This window comes from Fistularia commersonii, chromosome 19, assembly GCF_037954325.1.
Source record: "Fistularia commersonii isolate RoL2024-O1a breed Wild chromosome 19, RoL_Fcom_v1.0, whole genome shotgun sequence".
In the NCBI taxonomy this organism is placed as follows: domain Eukaryota; kingdom Metazoa; phylum Chordata; class Actinopteri; order Syngnathiformes; family Fistulariidae; genus Fistularia; species Fistularia commersonii.
In genome coordinates, this window is record NC_141302.1 from 5,397,693 (window position 1) to 5,423,775 (window position 26,083).

Genomic DNA, 26,083 nt, shown 5'->3' on the forward strand with positions numbered 1-26,083 from the left:
TTGGAAGATGATTACTGGACATTGTCCCTCATCTGCTGTACCTATTTTATGACTCTCAAATCATCTGAATCAAAATAAAATGTCAAAAGAGATTCCTTTGAGAGGGATGAATAAACAAATCAGTGGATTTTTTTTTAATAATTGCATACCAGAGCAAGGATGTTGGACATTTGAGAGATTTTCCAAAATACCCACGGTGCACTAACAAATCCTTCAACAATGCATTGCCATGAAGTAGCACAAATAGGAGCGTAGTGACCCCTGGTGGACAAATAAAGCCCAGCAACTTATCATAACAATCTGAAATAAATAAAAGAACTTCATCCCATTGAATGCACATCTACTGTCTCCCGCTATCATGTTGTACGAAATTATACCGACAAGGCATTTGAAGAATATGAGGAATTTTATTCATGGTGTCCAACACAGCACACGAAATAAACACATTCTTGACATCATTTCTCTCCTACATCTGTCTCTCACACTCTCTCACACACACACAAGCACACACACACAGCATCCATAGTGCCTGGAATTAGTGAAGGGTCAGCTGTCACCAGCAATCATTTGCCCGCAGACTTGAATGGATCCGACCATATTTTCACACCTGAGGCCAGAAGAGGAAGTCATGTCAGTTGTGTAATTTGCACCACTTTTAAGGGGATAGTTCACACCCGTTAACGCTGTTAAAAAAAGAAACCCTTTCCTGTCTTGTCTACACTTCTATTTATCCATCTACTTTTTTTTTTTTGGCTCATGTCACTATGTTATCCATCTCCAAAACACCTGCCTTCTCTTGAGGAGCCGAGAGAACTGGATGGTATTTGTCTGGTTGCGCCCAAGTGAGCAAGAGAGAGGGACACACACACACACACACACACACACACACACACTGACACACACACACACACACACACACACACACACACACACTGACACACACACACACACACACACACACACACACTGACACACACACACACCCCTGTGTGCACCCCTGCAACACACAACCCACATTCACCTCTCAAAATAAAACATTATCTTGCAGCATCTATTTCACTTTATCGGATCAAGAAAAAAAAACACAAAGTTGAGCGCAATCTTATGTAAAAGGTAAAAAGTATGTAAAATAGTGACTATTTATTTAGAGCAGTTACTCATAGTCTTCAGGAATCCCAACTATTGAATGTAATATGAGGATCCTTGCACATTACTACCATCTCACTGTAATGGTTTCTAGAGCTCAAAATAAAAGCTTTATCCCACCCTCCCCTTGTTTTTTTCACCTGACAAGAATTTCTGGTGCCAACCAGCATGGGAACAGGTATTTAAATGTTTAGACTTCTTGTCACGCACATCCCTATTGAGCTCAACAGGACAAATGCCATCCAGTCTCGCTGTATTAGGGAGAAGGCGGGCATTCCAACAGCCAAAAAAAGCCAATATTCAGTAAGACGAAAACATCATTTGTTGACTGCTTTCCACCCTTATCGATAAATTGATTAATCATTCAACATGAAGAGAAAACATGAAAAAACAAAGATACTCAATTTACTGCAATGGACTGATAAAGAATCCAGAAAATGAGGTGGAATTTGACTATTCAGATACATTTTCCCGTTAAATCTGGGATTCAACCTGTCAAATGATTAATAACTAGCTGTCAATTAAAAAAAGACAGATGATCCACTTGTTTTTTTACTTCTGGGATACATACCCACAGAAGTGTGCATGTTTGTGTGTGTGTGTGTGTGTGTGTGTGTGTGTGTGTGTGTGTGTGTGGTGGGGGAGGGGAGGGATTAGAGGCCTTTTGGACTTGTTCTGATAGTGAACCCCTAACATCTGGGGTAGCTGTTTGTCTGGCAAGCGCTGCCCCAGACAAATACAGCCAGCCAGTGCATCTGTGTTGGATAAATGCACCCCTGGAAGGCCTTGCTATTTAAACTTGAATACCCCCTCAAAAAGAGATAAAAGAGAATCTACTTGATGTTGATAGCAATGATACTGAAAACTTGAATGCATTTCTACAAATAAATACAAACATTTCACAGATGATTTTATTTTTCATATCATAAAATGAGGCTGTTGTATTTTTCTGTTTCTCACCCACAGGCTGCACATCTGCCTGATTGATTCCTGCCCTGTTCATCTTCTGGACTTCTCCTGACACAGAAAAAGAAGAGAAATATTCAGGGATGGCTTACGTGCAGTTAATGCTGCTATCATTAGCAAAATTAACTGCCTTAACAGCATTAGCTGTCTTTTGTTTCTAATCTACATTCCCTGTTATATATTCAAAATAAAACTTGCAAAGAAACAGTGCCAAATCCAACAGCACTTCTTCTTGTAACAGTTCTTAAGAATGTAGCACTTTGAGAATTCCACTATTGCACCCCGTTTTTTCTGCGCTGTCAACAAAGTCCAGCCAGGAAAATCGAGAAAAAAGAAAAGAAAAAAAAAAGTTTCCACTTCTGAACAATAAGTGTTGAGTTTGTAACGTTGCAAGAAACTCCAACTCTTTAACTGAATTTTCCTGGCACGTCCTGTCTTGTTTAACTGCATGTTTATTGTTTCGGAATAGTGGAAAAGAAACATTTGGGGCCACTCTATGTGAACAAAAAAGCATTTTTCTAATTCGACCACATTTAGCAAAACAACTTTGAATGGCGTGGTTTTTGTGCCCTCAGCTGTCTTGAAAACCAATCACTGAATGCTTTGGAAACATTAAACCACCCAGCTCACCTAGAGCAATGACATAAGAGAGAACAGATGGTGGTAAACTAAGAAAATGTGTTAGCATTACACTTTCTTTTGCCGAATTAAAACAGAAAATTGCTCTCATCCCAATCTTACTTGAGCACAGACACTTTTAGTCACAGCTAAGTATTGCAAGCACTGCATGAAGGTTAGCCGTTAGCTACTTACTATACTCGTCTTTATGCGTCAGCGGGTAGAAATATATGGGGTAAAAGGCAGCAGCAATCGCCGTCACGAAACCTCCAAATATCAAAACTATTTTCCTATTCTTTGACATGTCTCTGTTGCATCGGAGGGCAAAGCCTGACCTCACGTTTGTAAATGCTTCCGGTTTCAAACGCGTTTGAAACTGTTTTGAGCCGCTTCGCTTTCCGTAGGGACGCACATCCGCTGACGTCATAGTCACGTGTCTACGCCTGACAATAATAAGGAAGTAGTTTAGAGAAGTTATCCAATGTTGCCGTACAAAAACCCAGAGGATTAAAAAATGAGGTTTTTACCTCTTTTTTTGTGTATTCTTTTGTGCTCCTGTACAATTGCGGTGAAATGCGAGACAAGTCCGATTCAGACGTTTGTCATCCCTCACAGTCACATGGATGTTGGATGGGTTTATAGTATTCAGGTGGGTGTGTGATCACATTTTCAGATCAAAAGTCAAAGTCAGAGTCAACTTTATTGTCAGTACTACCATTTTCACACATACAGAGCACTGAAATAGCGTCATTGTAAGACCCACGGTGCAAAAGTACAAACAATTATAAATAATTTGTCACAGATAACAACGAACAACAAGTTATGGTGATGTAGATATTGTAGCATTTGACTGTTAAAGTGACAGGAGTGCTAAGGTGGAGTTGCAAAAAAAAGTGATCACAGTATGTAAGGGAAATGTCTCCTGTGCAGTATGCTTTACCAAGAAGTACAATGGGGATAAAATGTGAGCACATTTCTCATATAGTGAGTGTTTTCCACAGGAGAGTATGCATGCCTATGCAGCCAATGTGTACAGCAGTGTGACGAGGGAGCTGTCAAAGGCAGAACACCGCAGGTTTATCGCTGTGGAGCAGGAGTTCTTTCGACTGTGGTGGGAAACCGTTGCCTCCGGCTCAGAGAAGACACAGGTAAGGCTGAATGACGGCATAGGAGAGCCCTGAACTGATGTGCTCAACAGATTTCCAGTCCAGATTGAGCTTACAGATGTGTATCTCTCTCTACAATGAGACTTACTTGGGACTTTCAACACAACAACATCATATAGAGTGATGTATTTAAATTGTGTGAGGCAAGAAGTCTGGTTCCACATTATTTGATCAAAGTGCACTTTTCTCATGAGGGACAAGTTTTTATCAATTAAACAAGAATCTGGCTATTAAGAAGAAAATGTGCTGTAGAATAGAATGGGGGGTTAATTTTAGTTGGCATTTCTATCACCTCTGGGGGGCAAATTTAAATGTAGATTGGTGGTTGGAGTTTGAGAGTTGTTTTGGGATTTTGTTCAATACTTTAACTTATATTCATTACAATAATCATTATTGTGTTCTGACGTTTAGGTACAACAACTTGTGAAAGAGGGTCGACTCGAGTTCATCATTGGTGGCCAAGTGATGCACGATGAAGCCGTAACAGATTTAGATGATGAAATACTGCAAATGACAGGTGATGTTGGACAATTCCTGACCCTTAATCTTTGGTTGTGATGAGTTTTGCGAGTGACCGGATGCCTCTCCCCTCTTTTAGAAGGCCATGGTTTCCTTTATGAGACGTTTGGGGTTCGTCCACAGTTCTCCTGGCATGTGGATCCATTCGGAGCCTCTGCCACCACACCGGTCCTCTTCTCTCTTGCGGGGTTCAATGCTCACCTTATATCCCGTATTGACTATGACCTCAAGGAATTCATGCAGAAAAACAAGGTTCCAATACTACTTGTATGACCAGATGGTGCCTTATGTACATCAAAATTTTCTGTGGACTTTAGACTATGTAGAAGAAATTTTATTATACAACACAGTTAGACTGGCTTTTTAATTCCACATAGAAGTGCTATCATATAATATTTATGCAATAAGATGTGTGATTTAATCTTTTGCAGTTCACAGTGAAAAAGATCTGCATTTCTAACCTTGAATTATTTTCTTCAAACAGCAATTACAGTTTGTGTGGAGAGGTTCTCCTTCCCTGAGAGAGCAGCAGCAGATCTTCACACACACCATGGACCAGTTCAGCTACTGTACTCCCTCTCACCTGCCATTCTCCAACAGGTATCTCTGCTAATCGAGCTGTTTGTTTGGCCCCTGTCTTGTTTTTGTCTTGGTTGTACAAAGGCAATGCTTCTGTTAATCTACCTGAGTTGTCATGCCTCCTTTGGATGTACTTTCCATTATTCCGTATTCATGTTTATGTTTTTTGTGCAACAAAAACAATCTTTAATTTTGTAATAAGAAAGATGTGTCGTTACGTTTCAGCTCTGGTTTCTATTGGAATGGTGTTGCCTTGTTTCCTGACCCTCCTCAAGATGGAGTGTACCCCAACATGAGCCTGCCGGTCACCAAGGAGACAGTCCATGCCTATGCCAAGACCATGGTAGAGAACATCAAGCAGAGGGCTTCATGGTTTAGGACCAACCATGTGCTATGGCCATGGGTGAGTTTAGGCAAAAGGGCTGAGCACTGTCATTACAAATCACATATCACCTTATGTGAGGTTATGTGAAAAATCAACAAGGGAGTCTCTAAAAATATTTGTGTAATGTTTGTTTCAGGGCTGTGACAAACAGTTCTACAACTCCTCGGTACAGTTCAACAACATGGACCCATTAATGAACTACATCAATCAGAACAGTCAAGATTTTGGTGTGACAGTTCAATATGCAACTCTCAGCGAATACTTCCAAGCCATCTACAAGTCAGATCTGGTTTGGGAGATCCGTGGAAGTGAAGATTTTCTACCATATTCCACCGGTAATTAAAATCAGGCGGCACAAATATATCAGAGAATATCACAAGCTGATACTCGCAACACTGTCTCATGCTGTTTTTGCTAGAATCCCAGCAGGCATGGACAGGTTTTTATGCCTCCAGAAATGTCCTGAAAGGGGTGGCAAGACAAGCCAGTTCACAGCTCCACGCAGCAGAGGTTCTTTTCACTAAGTACAGAATCACCTTCCCCGAAGGGCCGCTAGCAAAAGACTGGGCGCTGAGCAAACTAAGAGCTCTACGCTGGGCTGTCTCTGAGGTATCTTCTTTAAACAAAGACGTGCTGAAATAAAATATATTACAAATAGTTACTGGTCATACTTGAAATGCATGCTTTAAATAATGTTTATTTACTCGGAGCGTAATTTGGCATGATCCTTGTCTCGGTTCTAAATCAAAATGCTATTTTAGGCTTGTTTGTTTATCTTAAGGTCCAGCATCATGACGGCATCACAGGGACTGAGTCTCCCAAAGTGGCAGAAATGTACCTCCAGCACCTTACTCAGGCCATGATGGGGGTGCAGGAGCTTCTAGCCGCCATCTTCTTGCTGCCCCACAGACTTGATCCAACCAGCATCCTCAACACACACTTCCACAGTCGAGGTGACCATCAGTAGAATTGCAGACGACAGTGGCTTGTTATTACCATTTTTTAATCTTTGTTACACGTTGTAAATGAATTTCAAACTGTATATATACAGTATTTTCTTGGTTTTGATGGGCCAGTTGAATTTCCCCGATTCCAGTCTTGAACTAAGACTTTAGGAAATTAGGTTTAATAAGTAGAAGGATTATATTTATCCAATTCATGTGTATTAATGCTTGGAGAAAACAGTAAATAATTCTCTCCTCTTATACCAGTGGTCCATCAGGCTTTGGAACAACACATGATTATTTTCAACCCCTTAGCGTGGAACATCTCCACAATCATCAACATCACCATAATCTTTCCACACGCGGCCGTTTTTGATGACTACGGTCAGCCGGTACCTGTACAGGTGATTTTTTTTTTTTTTTTTTTTTTTTTTTACTTTAATGACTGAAAAATCGTTTGTTTGAGACTGTGATGATTATTTAAGTAAACATTATAAATTCTAAACTCATCTCAGAGAAAAGACTTCTGTTGTTAAGTCTCCATCTCAATGATTTGATTATATTTGATCAATATGAATTATTTTTGTCATCTTTACAGAAGTTATTGCCCAGATTATTGCTAAAATACCTTTTTACTCCGTTTGGATGTAATCATTGATATTAATATCAATTCATATATCAATTATGTGTTCAACAATCAACTGTCAGCAAAACATTGTTGAACACTGTTATCTGGTGTTTCTGCTTTTATTCTAAAAGTTGTATATATAATAAATAATAAATAAAATGATAATAAAAAAAAGTTATACTTTAACTCTCACTGAATTAGTAAGAAATTATCATAACAATTGGATTTATATTAACCAGACAAATATGTTTGTTTTGGATCTAGACCATAAAATTCTGTCAAAATTCTTAAAGCACAAAAAAAACAATTCATAATGAAGTATCTTGGTCAGATGTTAAGTGGTTATTTTGAACAAACTAGCATGCTGCATTAAAACCTAATAACAAGCTGCCTGTTGTTTTGCAGATCCAGAGTTCAATTTTGTCCAATGTGACCTACGATCTTTTCATCCCAGTGGATCTGGGAGGTCTCCAGCACAGGAAATTCTCTCTGAAGTTCTCAGAGGAGCCATGCAGAGAGGATTCCTGGTGTGGTTGGACATACGGTGCCAGAGCCATTACATTTGGGAGACGCGGTGTCCAGGATCAGACAAAAACAGAAGGGAGGAGGCTGCTGCCCGTTCGGAGTGAATGTTACACGCTCATGTTTGACCAGGAGACCAACTTACTGCACAGCATCACCTATTTGTAAGATTTCAGTCGCTTACAATTTCAACAACCCATATAGATAGTGACAATAAAAACTTCATTTATGTGGCAACTTTAAATTAAAAAAAAAAAAAAAACAGTGCTTTGACCGACAAGAAATGGAGGCTAGTGAGAATTAAAGACAAAAGCCCAGCCTGTATAATTTACGTCACATATTTCCATACGTTTAAGTAACATACTGTATTACTTTGACGAAGAATCTATATCATGCGGTAGTTTCATCCAGCAGCTAAACTTACAATCCTTACTCTGTACTCCCGTCACTCACGGCAGAAGAGATAAAAGAAGAGTAAGAGTGACCCAAGATTTCTGGGAGTACCAGGCCAATGGAGATTTGAAAGCAGGGCCCATCTCGGACAACTACATCTTCAGTGCTAATGGCTCAGCGGTTCGGGCTTACAAAGCCGTGGAGATGGAGATCATCCCTGGGAAGATCGTGTCTGAGATCAGGCAGTACTTCTACAGGTGGGGACAAGTTTATTGTCCTATTTACTTTGTGTATGAAGATATCCCAACACCATGCTTGCGTGAATCCTCCAACCTTTTAGAGAGGAGAGCGACGAAGAGTATGCCTTCTTTATCGTCACCCGTGTTCCAGAATACACCGGGGGTAAAGGGAAGTGTCACAGACTGGAGCAGAGCTACTCGCTGGGCCCGCTCGCCATCAACACAGAGGTCGTCCTGCGGACCAGCTCGTCCCTAAAGAGCAACAGAACCTTGTACACCGATGACAATGGCTACCAAATGATGAAGAGGGTGTACAAGGAGTTCCCGATCAATATTATTGCAAGAGTGAGTTTGTGGACTATTGAAAAAAAAAAGTATTTGCCATGATTTTAATTTGATCTGATGGGAAATATATATAGATATGTGTATATATACATCAAACAGCGATGCTATGTGGTTGATTTATTTTTTTTCCCTCCAGTGTCAAAAGAAAAAAAGACATTGATCATCTTAATAGAAATACTTAAAGGTTATTATTTAGTTGTCTAAAATAATCAACAAGAAATTAGATTAGTGGTCATCTAGAAATCAGCTGTAAATAACCCTCATAAAATTAAAGAATATTTACTTCCAGTCATCACATAGTGAGATTAAAATCAACAAAGAAAAATGGCTGCTGAACACCTCGATATTATTTTTCCTTCTTATTGTCCTGCCCTAATCAGACCTTCATTTTGTAGAACTATTATCCCATGGTTCGCACCGCCTTCATCGAGGACGACCTGAGCCGATTGGTGCTTGTAAGTGACCGAGCCCACGGCGTGTCCAGCCAAGCCAGTGGACAGATAGAGGTACCTGCGTTGGGAGAAGCGGGTGCTATTTTTCCATTTTCTTGGAGGTATTCTTACATCCGGTATGCTTCTTTCAGGTCATGCTGCATCGACGACTTTGGAACAACTTAGCCTGGAACCTCGGCTACAACCTGACGCTTAACGACAGCTCGGTGGTGCGTCCCACCCTGTGGATGATGCTGGGCTCCAAAAGTGCCACCTCCAAGCTCTACCAGAGGGAGGCAGTGGAGCTGCAGCATAGGCCTGTCATCATGCCGATAGACCAACCTAGTAAGTGTTTATCCCTTGTTTTGTTTTGTTTTTTTAGCGCGTAAAAAAAAGGGCTGCCTCGCTGACCTAAAAAACAACCCACCTCTGCATGTTTAGAGAAACCCTGGCTGATGGAGAAGCCTGGAGGAAGATCTCCCGTAGTTCATGTGGTTCTTCCCCCAAACCTCCACCTGCAGAGCTTCAGCATCCCTGGCTGGAACTACAGCTCCAGTCATGACGTTCACCTCAGTAACGTGCGCTCAGGTCAGCCAAGCCAATGGCCACCCAGCTCAATCACACATAATGCGCAAGTTGACCAGGTTATAATCTCTTTTCTGAATTTTTTTGTATTTTAATCCATGACATTCAGGTGAGGGTCTGCAGCCAGAGCCAGACTATGACCGGGTCCTGATGAGGATCACACATCTCTTTGAGGAGGGTGAAGACCCTGAGCTTTCAAAACCCGTCACCATTAACATAAAGGTGACAATACAACAAGACCTGCTCACTGCATGTGTAACATGAGGCAGACTTAAATTTAAAAATGATGCAAGTCATAGACTTTACATCATATTTTTTTTGGTTTCCTGTGAGTACAGGAAGTGCTGCAGGGCATAGGGGAAGTGAAAGTTCTGCAGGAGCGTTCCCTCACAGGAACCTGGGACATTGACAGTCTGAAGAGATGGAGGTGGAAAACTAAAGATGAATTCAAGAAAAGTGAGAATTTCATTTAGTTATTCATTGTCAATTTTAGGTAATTAATTGGTCATTCTCTGCAGGGGTTAATACTGAAGGGAAAAAAACAACGAATGACTCGATTAGTAATTTTTTACAGGAGATTAAGAAACTTCTTTGAATTCCAAATAACATACATTAATATTTCTTCATTTCTGTTGTTTTTTTTGTATCTCAGAGAATAAACGCCATCAGGTGTTCGGGGATGAAGTTTTCAACGTGACCATCCATCCTAAAGAGATCAGGACTTTTTTTGTTCACTTCAGCCAGAGGAAGCTTTAGGCTCCACTGTCTTTTGTCTTCCGTGAAGATCTTTTAAACTGAATAAAAAAAAAAAATCCATCCTGAATATCCTTTGTTTTTCTACAAATTTTACAAATGATGCAGATTCATTTGTAAGCACCGTACTGTCATTGTAACTGAGTGTAAGAGCTCACACCTGCTAAAGAAATAAACTGATTCCTTGTGTTTCATCATTTCTAAATGTTCTTATTACAGTGGAAAAAGCTTATGGTTCATCTCTGGACAAATGGCAGCAGTACAACAAATTAGTTTCCAGGTGCCTTAAGAACATTTTCTCAATCAATCAGAGAATATCCATATCTGTACTTGAGCTGATCCGGCTTTGGCACGTCAGGACTCGGCAGGAGTTGGAGACCATCCACTGACAGCCAGTGTTTTGTCACATGCAGTTGTTTTATGGTAATGTAAGTGTACGCATTTCACGGAGTCAGGTTATTCACAATTCTTCGAAAAAAAAACGAGCAGGGTTTTCAACGAACGCCAAATGCATTTCAAACCCAATAATAGCCCGAGGCAGACTGATGGACCCCCGGGACCGAAACACCCATGCATAAGAGCAAGAATATGGTGTGCGCTGTCACTTGCAATGAGGATTCTGATGACGTCTAAAAGGGGGAGACAAAACAACCTCTGCACAAATGGATGGCCCGACACTCTGCAGTTCACCAACACCTGAAGGAAAAGGGCCGCTCCCCTGAAGCCAGCAATGTGCACCAATGGTTTTTGAAGAGCCAAAGAAGCCATCTTTGTCAAAACGGAAAAAACATTTCTGAATAGAGGAGGGGGATTAAGGCTCAACCTTTTGTCCACATATAACGCTGCACTGGGATCCATCCCGTGAAAGATCAACACACACACACTCACACACACACACCAGGTCTACCTGCAGCCTCCAAACAACCCAGATACACCACCAAAACCAGGCCCCGATGATCTAGCCCATGGGATCTATCAGGTTCTTCTCATTTGCTTCACACAATCTGAATTTTAGTTGTTTCTATTCAAACTTCAACTCCGGTAAGTCCCCAGGAGTCGCACGTTGGTTCCTCCTAACGACGCCGCCATCAACATAGCAACCAGCTTCGGCCTTGTTTCCGCAAAGCTAATCTTCCCATTAACATAAAAAGCCATCGCAACTTAGACCAGCCCTAAAATCCCGGAAGTTATATAAGGAAAACTCCTCAAAGTCCATTCGAACCGAAGAAGCCTCTCGGATGAGAGGTGAAACGTCTTAAAGGGAAGAATTCGACAAGAATTAACCATGACCTGGATGACTGAGAAGCTCCATAGACATGTTCATAATTCTTGTTGTGTTTTTTTTTTTAGATCAAAAGTGGTTATATTCATAAGAAAAAAAAAACATTTTCATGTTGATGATTACTCATGTTTCTGCACTGAAACTCAAAAATGCTGTTTTGACAGGAAGTGAATGCACTTTGTCTGCAGATTGTAGGGTGCAGTTCTCCAATGTGGCCACTAGGGGCGCAATAAACACAAACCCTCGCCATCATCTACTCCAACGCTGCGAGCAACAATGAACATAAAGACCCACCCGAGGAGGACAAAACCCCGCTGTAGCAGCTAAATAGAAGGATTGTAGCATTACATGTAAAGCCTGAAGGGCATCAGTAGCATTTTCCTCCGTATTTATCGCCATGAGCGCTTTGGAAACACAGGTTGTCTGCAGTTTGAGACAAGATGAGCAGTGTGAGTGTAAGACCTCTTCCTTTCAGCATGTCTTCTCTGCGACTGCGGCTTTAGGATCTCCAGACCATAATATTTAGTGCACATCGATGCATGTAATTTTTTTTGTTATCAGTCCTAGTGCAAAATGCATGACAGTTGTATTACGGATGTGGCTGCCTGGGTGCAGCAAGGAGGTGTTGAAGCTGTTGCTAGGATACTAGACATCCCGGAGGTTGAGGGCATTGCGTCACCTGTGGGACTCTGTGGGTGATGACTGAGTACATTTCAACGTGTGTGGTCTTTTAAACTAAAACTTCCTTTCACAGATTTATAAAGATTCATTAAAATAAATTAGCAAATAATTTAATTTGTGATATGAACTTGGCATCTATTTTCGTCCCTCAAATGTTCAAATCATCTTATTATTCTTCATTATTATTATTCTATTATTCTTCATCTTATCATTCTATTATTCTTCCTCTTATCTTCTTTTTATCTTTTTCTTTATTAGAAATAACAATGTGCTGTATTGTTTTATGTATTATTATTTTTTATGTATTATTTTCAGCAGTGTATTATTCTTTGTCTCATTATTCTATTATTCTTCACCTTATCTTCTTTTTCTTCTTCTTCATTACAAATAACAACACGATGATACTTTCATTTCAATTTCAACCAGTGATGGACAATGTTTTTTTTTTGTTTGTTTGTTTTTTCAGCAAATGTAGAAATAATGTTCTCTTAAATTCAATCAGAACTGAATTAGGACAAGTAAACATGGAATATAAATAAAGAATGAAAAGTGAAGCCCCACCCTCGTATGAACATAATAACGTGATTTTATTGTGTTTTATTTTGTTATCACTATCACTGGATGTTGTGATGTACTAACGAAGAGCAAATTTTAAATTCTTTAGGTAAGTAAATAGTAATACTACTGCATCTTCTCTCTGTATACTGTCAACATTTATTTTATATATTCTCTCATGCAATGGTTTTATTTTGTTTTTTGAGGAAAATATAGCATGCAGATGATACTGAGGTACTCCAAGTCAATTTAATCTGTACTTTTTATTGAAGTAAAACCTACATCTCACTTCTCATTGGGTTTAATCAGAATGTTTCTGACCCGGAGCTGACCAGGTCTGGCTTACAAACATTTGTAACTCTCCAAGTCCTTATTGTAAGTCTCACCCCTGAAGATACGACCGTCCCAGAGGACAGAGAGTTACACTTTCATTAAGCTTCGTGAAAGGAGCCTTTGTGTGAAACGGCACAGAAATCACAACAGTGAAACTCGAGTGGTCAGGAACGAGACAGAGACTTTAATGTGCTCTCTCTCTCTCTTGCTCTGTGTGTGTGTGTGTGTGTGTGTGTGTGTGTGTGTGAACAGAAAAAAGAGAAGGAGCAGAGGAGGAAACTGCAGCACTTTCTGAATGACCTGGCTTTACTCGGATCCTTACAGGTGCAACTTGGACTCGTATAATAAATAAAAATGTATCTTATTTAATCAGACAGGCAAACTTTAAAAAGCTCTCTTTCAGTCTTTCTCTCATTAACTTTTTTTTCTCTGTCTGTCTGACAGGGGTTTAAGTACTTCCAGCCTTGGCTCAGAGGGAAGGAGGAGCTGCTGCTGACTGTAGTTAATGAAGATCTGGTCAGTTTAAAGGAAAATTAAACGCAAACGCACTTGCAGTGACCCCCTCATACACACACACACACACACACGCACACACACACACACACACACACACACACACACACACACACACACACACACAGACACTCACACACACCCCTCATACACCCAAACCTTCCTGAAGTAAATATACTAATAAGAAAAGTTGTCTTAGAAAGGTTTGTTTCCTTTATGCCTTTCAAATATGTACCTATATAACAAACACACACACATATACATATACAAGACTGTCTCAGAAAATTTAAATATTGTGATAAAGTTCGTTATCTTCTGTAATGCAATAACAAAAAAAATGTAATACATTCTGGTTTTATTGCAAATCAACTTAAATATTGCAAGCTTTTCATTATTTTAACCATTTGATGCATGACCCATGATATACTGAGTTACAAAAATGTTAATAACTGTCCACTGTAGTGGCTGTCATGCATGAAAGGGTTACTATTGCTGATTATGGCTTACATCTTAAGAAAACTCAAAAATCCTATCTCAAAATATTAGAATATCATGAATTTTTTTTTTTTTCGTGTGTATGCATATATACATATACATATATATGCTCAGGTATGCATATTTATACAATGTATATGTCATAATGATAAAGACAATGCCTTTCTTGACACTGAAGGACAGTGTGCAGACATATACAAAAAAATACAGATTTAAAAGATACATATATATGTGGTGGCTGAGGGATGCAGTGATTAGCGCTTTTGGGCCTCAAAGCAAGAATGTCTTCGGTTCAATTCCGTCAGGAGGGCTTTTTATGTGGCGTTTGCATGTCCTGCATGTCTCTGTGTGGGCTTCCTCCGCTTCCCCCCTGCAGCCCAGAAACATGTAATCGATAATCAGTATCGATTAGCAGGGTGTAACGTGCCTCTCATCACAGCTGGGATCGGCTCTTGTGCAAGATAAGCGGTACAGATAAGGAATGACTACTGCTATGCATTCTGAATTTACTGATAGTTTTTTTTTATTTCCTGTCTCTGGTGTGGTTCTTCAGTGACTGTACTGGGTAATTGGCGGGCCCTTTTCTGTTTATTTTGCACCCGTTTTCCAGCAATACCTTTTATCTCTGTAATTTAGGTGATTTTCAGCGTTCATTTAATGTTTTTAATAATGAATGTACAGTGACCTGTAATTCTAATGTATCTATATACTAAAAGAAATGGCCAAAAGGGTGTAGTTATTTTTCGGTCAGCCCTCCTTTGCGATGTGCGATCACCAAAAGCCATGAAAAGGATCACCTGCGACAGCTTGCACGTCTCGTAACCTCGCCAAAGAGAGGGACCGGTGTAAATGTTCCAGGTCCTCTCTGCTCTTTGGCTCGATTCTGGGTTTATTTTACTCTCTTCCTGTTGTAATCAGGATTATTCTCGCCGTGCAGGGTTGGCGCTCCCCAGGCTTCGCCGTGTCCAGAGCCTCCTCCTACTCCTCCACCAGCAGCTGCAACAGCAGTGATGCCTCCCCCAGCAGCAGCTCCCCCAGCCTGGGCAGCCGGAGCAGCTCTCCCCTGCCTGGGGATCCTGTGGGCCCACAAGCCCCGCAGCCGCAAACACACACCAAGACGCCATCGCACACTGTCAGGTGATGGATGCTACTTTGGGTAGGAAGATTATTTCCAGACACGACTGGACTGACAAACAAAAGGCCCTTCAGTTCGCTTAAACGCTGGGATTTGAAAAACACAAAAGAGCTCTAACAAACCAATATATTTTGTTTGGCAAACAAAGAAATGTTCCTTTCAAACACAGGAACGAGGTATTTGTCATGCATCGTGTGTCAGGAATTAACAAATCTTATCTTTCTTGTTCAAATAAAAGTACATTGTTCTTTTCCAAAATACACTGAGATATCACATGACTTTTCTCTTAGGGAATTTTCTCACAGTGAATAAAAAAAAAAAAGCGTGCTCTCCTGCACGGCAGATGGCGCTAAAAGTCAATCTGCAAGCACCGGAAGGAGGAGCAGAGCAGGCTGAGGAGATGGCAGCGGTCCGAGACTAAACTGAAATGGTTTGATTAAAAAAAAAAAGGCGCTTGAACAAGTTCGAGCACGGTTTAATCCAGTTCACGATACAGACCCTGTTTGGTCTTGTCGAGATATTTAGAATACTTTTGACCATCTAACAGTATCAATTTGACAGTCCCACCTAATACTAACAGTCTTTCAGCTAAGCTTGACAATCAGGAGGAAGAGAAATAACCTCTGCTGACTGATACCTGGGAAAACAATGCGGATTGTAAATGATAAAACTGTACCGTAGACTACAATGTGTTTTGTCATACACACAAGAGTCATCTCTGTGAGCATCCGCAAACATGTATCGGGATAACATCGGGTATTTTACGGTTCTAACGGTCCGTTATCTCTCAAGCGTCTGATCACGGGTCACCGATACAAAAACACCTCAGATTTGGGGAAAACATTTTCATTGCAGTGCCGTTAACAAAGCAGAATATTCCCTTCCGCGGGTGTTTGCTTTGGCGGCGGAGCATTTCCTCTCTCCTGTCAAAGGCCCGGCAGCCCGATCTTGTTTGGGTGACCTATTTTTATCAGATGATTCACAGGATCCGCTAGACAGTGGGAATGGTCGGCGTCAGCGGGGAGAGGGTTAACGGTTCTTTGTATTCGCGAAACCACATTGGTGAATCATAAAACATGTTTTGACAGGAAATGAGTACCATATTTACGTGTCTGCGTTTAACGTGGATGCGCTCGAGCAAATTTCGTGAGAAAACAATACTACTGTGATGTTTGCAAATGTGAACCGGGGATATATTTTGGAAAGTATTGACCGTCGTTCGTCTTGCCGTCTTGCAAACGCATTCAGACGCAAAAACGGCCAAGCGCAGACGGCCAGACGGTCGCGGGGTGCCGCATAAGTGTGTCTAAAACTTCTTGAGAAGCATCCAGCTCACACGAGCCCTTTTTCGGAGTTTAAACTGTTCATAAAGTGAAGAGTTGGATGTGACTGTAATTACATTCCAGTCTTAAATGTGATATATGTGCCCTGTCACATCCACCAGCACCGGCCCCTCTGGCCTCATAAAACCCTAAAGAGGTGTTCGTGAGTCATTGCGGAGCAGAAGCAGCAGCCGAGGCCCGATGCCAATTCGTATGAACCGATCGCTTCCGTGTCTCGATGTGTTTTTAGTCAGAAGACAGAGCGAAGAGCGTCGCTGGATCTCGGAACCGAATTTCAATCTCACCTTCGGCTCACACCGAGGGAAGTTAGCGTATCTTTATCTCTAGCGGTACAGCCGGAAATGTCACATTTGTGCCAGCCTGTTGCCCTCCTGTTGTTCGGGATGTGAACTAGGCAGGTTTTCAAAGTTACGTTGTGTGCCTTTAAAAGAGAGGAGGATTTTAAGGGCGCCTGACCGACTTAGTATTTGGTTTATTTGACAAATTTCGATGCAAAAAACAAGCTATTTCTATCACTGGATGGAGTAGAATCTCCCATCTTTCTTGATATTAGTATCTAGATTGTAGCACTTATGTTAAGTCAAAGCCCAAAATTTAGGGCACTGAGGATCGCCATCAAAACTTCAGATATGCCATTGCATTATTTATCCATCCATTTTCTTACTATATGGGTTTATGTTGAGTTTTAAATAATCTAAATAAAAATGTGATCATTTCTAAAATAATTGGAATTCCTCGTTTTGTTGAACCGGTTTAGTTTGGTCTCGTCAAAATCAATTTCTATTTCGATAATGTGAACTAATGAGGACATGTTTTTCTTTTTGCCTAACAAATAGTTTAAATAGTAATGGCATCCAAAATCTACATCTCCTGCCAGGGAGCGAAATGATATTGAACTTTTGCGACATGTTTACAGCACCGATTCTCTGATTCACCATTAGTGAAATTGCCAGCACACATTTCAGACACACACACACACACACACACACACTCAAACACGCATGCACGCACACGTGCTGACCTATTTCTGTGGCCCCGTAGGGACCCCAGCAGTGAGGAGCATCTTCTCCCTGCATCTCCCAGTGAAAGAGAGATAGCAGTTCCTGTAAGTTCTTCAGCCAACATCGTCTTTACAAGAGAGGAAAATTGCAACAGCACGTGTTCTTTGCTCCTGACCTATAATTTGCGGGTTACCTGTCACTTCTTTACTATATTTCTGCAGGAGGTCAACTGCACTCTGTTTTTACTGGCCGGTTATGTCAAATACGGGCGTCCCTACGCTTGGATACGCTCCAACCACGAGCGCCTGGTCAACATCGGAGGCGCCGATTCGATGGTCAAGGACACGCCCATGAAACTGAAGTCCATCGCCGACTGGCAGACACGAGGTATGGAAACAATGTGTGGAATCCGAAGAGGAGAAAGTTATTGTTTCACTGCACAGTTTCAGTAATTACACATTTTTCCATGAGCTAATCAGATGCAGATGTCCTTTTGCTTCAGTTTCCCCTGCTGAGTGTAGATCTGTTTTTTTGGAGAAATAAAAAGATTCAAAAAAAACATGTGTTTTTGTAGCACTAAAAAAAGGCCTTCGCCTTTATTTTTGTTTTGGTTTTGGTTTTTTAAATAAGGTATTCGAGTGTGGGATATCGTCAGTGAGCTGGTGGGCCTGTGCACGATACCCTGTCCCTCCAACCCCTTCGCCCTGGACATGCGTTACATCAAAAGTCTTCCCCTCCCTGAGCGCTTCCTGGTGACAGGAGCGCTCCTCAATTTCCTGGAGATGTACGTGGTTTATGGGAACCGGGACGAGTTGCACTATGACAAAGGTAGGGTTTGGATCGAAGAAAACGCGGACGATCATCTATCACTCAACAAGAAAATTGTAACAAAAATCACGGAGAATGTGAGGTACAGGTGCTGAATAACAACAACAGGCATCAGGTTATTACTTGAGTTGTTTAAGTGCAGTAATTCATGAACGCAGTGCAGAATTAGGTGTAATAATTCAATTTTGTAGGTTAAACCAGCAGGTGGTGGTGTTTGGCCACAAAAGCCATTAGACCTTCTTTCTGCTTGTCTGACCTTGGCTGCAGTTTTTTTTCAACCATCAGTGGCGAAGAGGATGAAATGGAAAATATTCAGATGACAATGCTCAGGAACCTGATTTTTTTTTTTAGATTAATATATTAAGAATGATACATGAAGTGTGTCTTAAGCATGATACATTCTGGGGGTTTTCATGCTCTATCCCCCTGAAGGTGACTAATTGCCAATCAACTCATTTCTGTCCCATGAGTCAGGATATCATATAAAAGGGTAAAAATGGGAATTTCCACGTAATCATTTTGGACTTTTTCAAACACATAAATGCATTTCCATATTTTTTTTTCTTTTTAATAATCTATAGTTCAAGTTTGCAGTTAAGATAATATTTAGATTCTACTAAACGTCCCTACATGATTGAATATAATGAGGCTGTTGTCCTTGCAGTGGTGGAGGAGGTGAAGCCTCTGAGACGCCTCCATGTCCAGTCCCTGCTGGAGCTCCAACGTTACAGAGAGCCGCGGGCTGAAGACCAGTCCAACTGACCACGGCACTTTTGGAGCGCAGCAGTGAAAGATAACCTTGTGTTTCCTTCTACAGTAATAAATCATTTCACAGATGTGTTGTAGAAACAAAAACAGAGGAAATAGTTTTAGGTACAATCACACCGGATTTTTTTTTTTCACCTCACAAGGCTTTACAAGATCACATGCTGCAAAAAGATTGGAATTAACCTGCAAGTAATCACACTGTGTTTGTTACACTGAAGGAGCTTGTATGCTAGAAACCGCACTGATGAGTTTTTTTAAAACGCATATTTAACTTGAAAACCGTCATTACCTAAATCAAGCGGTTGGCATTAGATGTCATTGAAGTCATAACCTCTATTCAACATGTCGCCAATGTTGATGTGAATGTTGTTGCATTTAACATATTGAGTCCAGACCCAAATGATTTCATTATTGGTCATCTGTTAAAACCAGTGTAAGACTACACTGCCCCAAAAATCAGCTGTCTGTTATCAGTCAAGCTCTTGTCAAACCTGCTTCAAATTAAAAAAGTATTCTTAGATGTTAGACCACGCTATAGATACAACCATGGGAAATTAGTCACATGACTTTCAATGTTCTGCCCTGCCACCCTAAACCCTTCAATCTGTCTCTCTCACACTCCCACACATGAGTATGCTTTCTTCTGGCCAAATATAACAGATTTTCAGTCTTGTAAACAGCCTCATTCATCATGTATCTCGTTTACCGTCCGGGTCAAAGCTGCGGAAGTTAAAAGCTAGTTAAATATTTGTCTTGCTGTATGAGAACATGTAGACACACTAGACAAACCAAAAACAACGTAGTATAAAAGGTTTTAATATTTCAGGAAATACATATTTAATTAAATATGTACATGATGACAACAGTACACTGATAAAATACTCATTAAAGCAGGCACTTGAACCTCTTTGGGAGTGTGCCTTTTGTAGAGATACGTTGAGTACATTTAAAAAAAAAAAACACAACAAAAAAAAACATAAGGCTAGAGGTGCATCAGTCAAAAACACAGCCACCTTTCACTGGAAAAAAAAAAAGCTTAATTTTGGTCATGAAACACAAAGAAATCAGTGTTCACCTATGGGTGTACCACTTCTGAAAACTCTGTGAAACACTTGTAAACCTTGAGACACTGACCGCCATCATGGGAACAAGTTATGCAATCCTGCACAGATCATTGCCTATAACTGTCACTTTAAATGGACTTAACGAAGTTGGAGCAGCATTTATAGCCTTGGGAAATGTGAACAAGTCGAGGCCTCAGAGTAGAAAGCACGTTGTAGCGTCGCCTGGTTCGGCTACTCAACATGCAATGTCATGATTAGAAGATATCTGGGCTTTAAGGAAGATACTCGATCTTAAATTCCCCCAATTGGAATGCAGGTGCACGGCCACACATTCCACACAGAGGCTCCACAAGGGAACACAGCGTTCCCAGTGTTCGGACAAACAAACCCGCAAGTCATGGCTGACTGTTTTTTTCCAAATAAATGCAAATGATTTATCGCTGTGGACAGAGGAGGGGGATCTGTTTTGTTTGTTTTTTTTTTTTGTTTGCAGGACACATACGGAGGGAGAGGATTTTGTTGACCCTGCTATTTTGGCAAGAGTTTACTCGTAATTTTTAGACTGACGGCTGAAGGGCTTGCCCTGCCATCCACTGCACACAACTAATGGCCGCTTTAAATTTAATAAGGCACGATAGAGCATTTGATATAAGTAGCTATCAGAGTAACTGATGTGTTCAAATGTCATTTTAAAGCTGGAAATTTGGAAAGTGCTCACAAGTTACAAACTGTTTAGTAGCTGCATTTAGGAGTAATACAGACAACTGAATCACCTTCTCTACGTAACGCCTGCTTTGTGACCTAAGAAAACTAAAACAACACCGGTCACAGGTGTGGTTTTCTCTATAATATTCAAAAATAGAGAAGATTCACGGTTAGTCCCACAGGGTTAAAATTTTTTTTGATAAAATCATTATGGCCTGTCGGTCACAAATGTCAGTTAAGTTAAAAACATTAAAAAAGCCTTTTAAAAAAAAGACTCTTGTTGTCCTTTTCCAGTTTTAGTGATATTTCAACCAAGAGCTGGTATCACGGTCAGTCACCGACTGACCAAACTCAAATAACTGCTTGAACAAACAAAACAAAGACTGATGATGTGAACCAGTCAGGTCCTTGAATGACTCACAGCCACAAGTCATCACACAGCTGCTGACCGGTGAACAAAAAGGCAGCGTCTCCTGCCGCAGTGGACCTTACGCTTGCTACAAAACAATTTTGCCGTGTCAAAAGTCCAAACACACACCGATGATGGCAACATTATCACACGCCCAAATATGGGGTTTCCCCACGTCGCTCTTTCATCCACTCAGTCCTCCCCTCTATCAGTGTGGTCATCGTTGAAGTCGTAAGGGTCAACCTGCCCTGTGATTGAAGGGTTAAAGAGGGAGCTCAGTTCCAGCTATCAGAAGCAGACCCTCTTCTGGTGATGGCCCTGAGGGGGCTCCGTGACACAGATCCCCTCTTCTTCCAGCGTACTGAAAAGGAACAAGGACACAAAGGTCAGTGGTTTTAGCATAGCAGCTGCAAGTGAGGAGCACACACTGTGAATTATGCACATCCAACCTAACCAGACAGTTTGGAAACTGTGACATAAGTGTTCTAGTGAAGCTATTCATTTACCAACACCTTCTTCAATGCTTGTTTTCATTACTCTCACTGACTGTGCTTGAGGTCAGTGGTGTCTTACTGTAAGAAAACAAATGGCTAAGTCTGGGCCTCTGCTAAGAGAAAGCAAAGACCGAGTAACCAACTACCACATCCATCTCCAAATATAAACAGAACTAATTCAGTTTTGTACAACTTTTAAGGAATAAACATTCAATTGGGGATTGTGGTTTCTTGTTAATCTAATGGACTAGCTAGTGAAGGAAAAAAAAGAAGACTAATGAATTTCAACTAAAGGCCCAAGTTTCCATAAACTGCCTGGATGCCTAAGTAATCTTGATGTCTGTAAAGACTTTACACAACACTACAAGCTGATTTCATTACAACAAACAGCACATTAAGCTCAGCCTTAATGTGCATCTTTTTAGGGTAAGAAAAACAGTAAAACCATCAAAACAACTGTATGTCAAAACTGAAACTGAAAAAAAACAAAAACAAATAATCACTAGTAGTCAGTGGGGAGAACTGGAAACCTGTTTGATATCAAAGAACACGCAGTTATTTGATATTCTTACTTCTGCTACACTGATAATTCACTAAAACCAAGGTAAGAACTAATACCCTTGCATTTTCATTCAATTTTATTTACCTTTCCACCTCTAAATTATACTGTCCTGGATATTATGCCACTACATTGTGACGCTGATGATCAATTGATACCTCACCTTTGCCAAGGCTGGCGGGGAGCGTGGAGCTCTTCGTGTTAGCAGGAGAGTTGGCTGGCTCCTCTACACGTTTCCCCTTCATCTCTCCTGGGAGCAGCGTGGCTGAGCCATCTTGCCAGTCGCTCAAGGCTCGTTGGAAGGAATGTGCCAGGCACGCGGTCATGTCCCGTGCCCGTTCTGCCCGGCTACACCAGAACACTCGACACTGCAGCTGCTGTCCGTGATGCTTGCAGATGTAAAGGAAGACGTTGGGCCGGTTGGCATCTGCAGCGCAGTACGCGATGTCCTGAAGGTATGTTTTAGTGAGCTGCCGACCTGTACTCAGTTCCTTCACCTCCACGTATCTCGGGCGCACCACCAAGGCATGATCTTTGCTCAGCTTCTTCCCATTGGCGATACCTTCTAGTAAGTGTGTAATGGCATCCTGAGCCTGCTCTCTATCCAGAGAAAAGATCTTCTCCGTGCCAAGGTAGTGGACTTTGAATAGCGGGTCACCATGGGACAAAGACTCCGTGCGATCCCGGCAGAATCGTCGACGCAGCGCGGCAGGCGAGTTCTTAAGGGTCTGCATGAGGTGGAACGTGCCAAGGGACATGTTGCTTTTCGGGCTGAGGTATAACTGCCTGCGGTCAGCTGATCCTCTTTAGAGCCTCTCCCACTCTGCCACCTTTTCTCTGTGAATGGAGCGTAGTTGCATCCACTGCTTTTATCTGAGTAAAAGAAATAGAGTGACGTTATCGGATGTTTATTAACAAAAGTAGAGAGGAAGGATGGTTCGGTGTTGAATAGGAAGGAAAAGGTAGAGAGGGTTATTTTCATGCTTCACACATCATAGGTAAAATGCTTTCAACAACACAAGTGTCCTTGAGGTGAGAACATGCAATCAAAAGGATAAGAAGTCATACACTTACTGCTGACCAGAAAACAACACATTTTATTTGACTTTTTGGGATCATTGACATACAGAACAAAACATGACTGGTAAATTACGGTTACACATCCTGAAACTCATTTCAAGCCATGTGCACACCATACTACTACAACACAGGGGAACTTGGAGACCCCTGTAACCTTGTTAACTCAAGTCTTATGCAACAAAGGCATCTGGCCTCCCATTGTCTCCTGTCCTACAAAAACCACAGCACTGCCGGTTCTCATTGTGCTACACTTTATTTTTTCCCCTTTCTCTGCCATTCTTTCAACATCCTAGCTCCCTCCTCGGAAGTGACTTGCAGAGAGAACCGCCGACTGTTCCAAGGTAGTGCCCATTGTTACTGAAATCCCTGTACAGGAAACAGCTTTGCATTCCCCCCTAAATATTCTCCCACAAACAATAGCATGCTTCTTGGACTGTGTCACATCACAAAGGAGATGCAAGTGTTTAGGGTCAAAGCTGACCCAGGAAATGGACACACGCGACTATGTCAGGGCTGCAGACACAGGGGAATGTGAGGAACTTTCACCTGGGCACACAAAGAAACATAATCTGTATCAAAATATGCCAGCTGAACATCGCATGTCTAATCCAAATCAAACAGATTTGGATTAGACATGTGGATTTAACATCCACATTGGAATACAGCAAAACCAATTAAAATAAACAGCTATCTGACTAATGCAAAGAGCTGTTCAACTCTGCAGAACAGTCACACAAGAACGGTTGGTTTATATTTCCTTTGACACTTTTTTATACCTTTTTTTTCCTTTTAAACCCCGTGCACCTCAGAATAAGAGTCAACTCTTCATTTCTGGGTGCATCATTAAACTCTCACTTGCTTCACCTGGTCCTTGGGAGTTGTACCAACACACACGCATACAGACAGACACACAGCAATAAAAAAAAAGCATAGGGGAACTCTGTATGTTTGTTTCATGCACGTTGCTATTAGTTTTTCGTTCGTTTTTGTTGGATAGTTAAACAGACAGGAACTGATAACCCGCGAACCTGTTTTCCTGCAAACGATGCCTGAGCTGTTAATGTCAACTTGAGTAAAAGCTAGCAAGTGGTGTTGCGAGCATCGATGCGGATACGACCAAAAAAAAAGTTGTCAGTTACTTGAAAACAACACGAAAACGGTAACAGTTTGTTGGAAAGAAGTCTTTTTAAAAAGCTGGGTATTAGTGTATTTGAGTGAAAATGACAAATAAAAAAACCCTTACCTGGCCACAGTTTCATACGAACGATGTCCGCGTGCGCCTCAGGTGAACCGTTTCAACACGCGGCACAAGTGAAAGCGCGTTCACGAGTCGAAAGAAATTTAAAATAAAACCAAAAAACAAAGAGTATCCCGACCGAAATGCAAAGAAAACCCCGAGCTAAGATGTACGACCGAGTACACGCCTCTCCGTCTGCTCCCGGCGGAGGGGAAGAGCGTTTTAAAAAGAAGCCTAAGCGCGGTCTCGTCCCCGCGGGAGCGAGCGCTTGCGTCAGTGGAGGAAGGCTGGTGAGGGTGTGAACGCGCACGGGGGCGCGCCGGGGACGCGCCGGGGGCGCGCCGCGGACGGGCGGCTGCTGCAGGGGCGGATGGACAACTCACCTGAAGCTTTACTTCTATTTTTTTTTTATTTTACAAGTGGGTGACATCCGTGGAGGTTTGTTCCTCATCTGGGTCATAGTACTTCCCACTCACACACGCAAAATATGTCGACGTGCGTTTACTTGTATTTAAGGTTTAGCCCCAAACTGTATGTACAGTATGTCATCAGTTAACCTGACAGATCATCCTGCTGCTTAAAAGCATGCTCTCTATATTTACTCCCCAAATGTTTGCTAAGTATGATATATCTTACTGTGGTGTTAAGTGACTATGTACATTACACCACATTTAGAAACCCTTTTTTTAACCTGGCAATAAACATTTATTTATTCATTCAAAAATTATGCTGAAGCAAGTCAGGAATGTCAGGGTTTATGTTGATGCTTGTTTTCTGGGGATTGTTGGGAATTTTGTGGGTGTGATTTGAGGTGCAATGAATTCTGGGTGTTTTTTACCTGGAATCGAGCGGAAACAGTTTGTTGTATTGCAGGCTTGTGTGGCGTGGCTTTGGCCAACAAAAGCTATTGCTTATTAAACAGATGTTTTACCTACAATTAGGTGTTTTCCCTGACTAAAACGCCACAATACTTATGCTGCACTCAGGGCTGCAGGGGGGCAGGAGCCTTATCCCTGCTGCCCGGGGCAAAAGACGGGGTTCATCCTGGGCCGCTCGCCGGTCAATCAAAGGGTCACATATAGAAACCATTCACTGTCTCATTCATAAATCATATCGTAGCGAGTCACGAACATTGGGGTTTATGTTGATTCTTGTTTTCTGTGTGATTTGGGGGCTTGCTGGGAATTTTGTGGTTGTGATTTTGGGTGCAGAGAATTCTGTTTTTTTTCCCTGGAATTGAGCGGGAACAGTTAGTTGTATTGCAAGCTTGTGTGGCGTGACTGTGGCCAACAACAGCTATTTCTCATTAAACATCCTTTTTATCGTCATTCGGGTGTTTCCCTGACTAAAACGCTAGAATATAGAGTCATGAACCTTCACAT

General features: G+C 41.4%; 4 protein-coding genes across 5 annotated transcripts; 2 read left to right on the forward strand and 2 right to left on the reverse strand.

Moving 5' to 3' along the window:
• Positions 1-383: 383 nt before the first annotated feature.
• Positions 384-3,101, reverse strand: smim20 (small integral membrane protein 20). Its single transcript, XM_086166265.1, has 3 exons — positions 2,926-3,101; positions 2,107-2,163; positions 384-607 (listed from the first exon to the last, which is right to left on the reverse strand). Exons 1-3 carry the CDS (start codon positions 3,032-3,034, stop codon positions 564-566), a joined length of 210 nt encoding a protein of 69 aa, XP_086022391.1. The 5' UTR covers positions 3,035-3,101; the 3' UTR covers positions 384-563.
• An 80-nt stretch (positions 3,102-3,181) lies between these two features.
• Positions 3,182-10,416, forward strand: man2b2 (mannosidase, alpha, class 2B, member 2). Its single transcript, XM_086165839.1, has 19 exons — positions 3,182-3,379; positions 3,732-3,878; positions 4,308-4,413; positions 4,495-4,667; positions 4,900-5,015; positions 5,220-5,397; positions 5,516-5,714; positions 5,798-5,988; positions 6,161-6,332; positions 6,591-6,727; positions 7,357-7,637; positions 7,932-8,123; positions 8,207-8,450; positions 8,846-8,956; positions 9,034-9,226; positions 9,323-9,469; positions 9,576-9,688; positions 9,805-9,922; positions 10,119-10,416. Exons 1-19 carry the CDS (start codon positions 3,245-3,247, stop codon positions 10,220-10,222), a joined length of 3,057 nt encoding a protein of 1,018 aa, XP_086021965.1. The 5' UTR covers positions 3,182-3,244; the 3' UTR covers positions 10,223-10,416.
• A 1,305-nt stretch (positions 10,417-11,721) lies between these two features.
• LOC147223493 (uncharacterized) lies at positions 11,722-21,194 on the forward strand. 2 transcript variants are annotated; one of them, XM_086165594.1, is made up of 8 exons: positions 11,722-11,950; positions 13,323-13,394; positions 13,515-13,586; positions 15,016-15,215; positions 17,598-17,661; positions 17,779-17,944; positions 18,188-18,385; positions 19,050-21,194. In XM_086165594.1, the coding sequence occupies exons 1-8, from the start codon at positions 11,942-11,944 to the stop codon at positions 19,145-19,147; spliced, it is 879 nt and encodes a 292-aa protein (XP_086021720.1). In that variant the 5' UTR covers positions 11,722-11,941; the 3' UTR covers positions 19,148-21,194. The 2 variants fall into 2 exon arrangements, with proteins under 2 accessions (XP_086021720.1, XP_086021719.1); XM_086165593.1 differs by having other exon boundaries at positions 11,812-11,956.
• On the reverse strand, positions 19,954-24,905 carry LOC147223494 (low density lipoprotein receptor adapter protein 1). The gene is made up of 3 exons (XM_086165595.1): positions 24,708-24,905; positions 22,548-23,257; positions 19,954-21,692 (listed from the first exon to the last, which is right to left on the reverse strand). The coding sequence occupies exons 2-3, from the start codon at positions 23,140-23,142 to the stop codon at positions 21,607-21,609; spliced, it is 681 nt and encodes a 226-aa protein (XP_086021721.1). The 5' UTR covers positions 23,143-23,257; positions 24,708-24,905; the 3' UTR covers positions 19,954-21,606.
• Between the last annotated feature and the right edge of the window lie 1,178 nt (positions 24,906-26,083).

Bases quoted from the DNA above. Each gene is read 5' to 3' on its own strand.
- LOC147223493 (XM_086165593.1), top strand. The intron at 13,395-13,514 runs GTGCAACTTGGA...TCTGTCTGACAG, and splicing joins CTTTACTCGGATCCTTACAG to GGGTTTAAGTACTTCCAGCC. The intron at 13,587-15,015 runs GTCAGTTTAAAG...CTCGCCGTGCAG, and splicing joins CTGTAGTTAATGAAGATCTG to GGTTGGCGCTCCCCAGGCTT.
- LOC147223494 (XM_086165595.1), bottom strand. From the start codon at position 23,142: ATGTCCCTTGGCACGTTCCACCTCATGCAGACCCTTAAGAACTCGCCT. The intron at 21,693-22,547 runs GTGAGGTATCAA...GTTCCTTTTCAG, and splicing joins CCCCGCCAGCCTTGGCAAAG to TACGCTGGAAGAAGAGGGGA.
- smim20 (XM_086166265.1), bottom strand. From the start codon at position 3,034: ATGTCAAAGAATAGGAAAATAGTTTTGATATTTGGAGGTTTCGTGACG. The intron at 2,164-2,925 runs GTAAGTAGCTAA...TTTCTGTGTCAG, and splicing joins GACGCATAAAGACGAGTATA to GAGAAGTCCAGAAGATGAAC. The intron at 608-2,106 runs GTGAGAAACAGA...TTCTGGCCTCAG, and splicing joins GGCAGATGTGCAGCCTGTGG to GTGTGAAAATATGGTCGGAT.
- man2b2 (XM_086165839.1), top strand. From the start codon at position 3,245: ATGAGGTTTTTACCTCTTTTTTTGTGTATTCTTTTGTGCTCCTGTACA. The intron at 8,124-8,206 runs GTGGGGACAAGT...CCAACCTTTTAG, and splicing joins ATCAGGCAGTACTTCTACAG to AGAGGAGAGCGACGAAGAGT. The intron at 9,689-9,804 runs GTGACAATACAA...CTGTGAGTACAG, and splicing joins CCGTCACCATTAACATAAAG to GAAGTGCTGCAGGGCATAGG.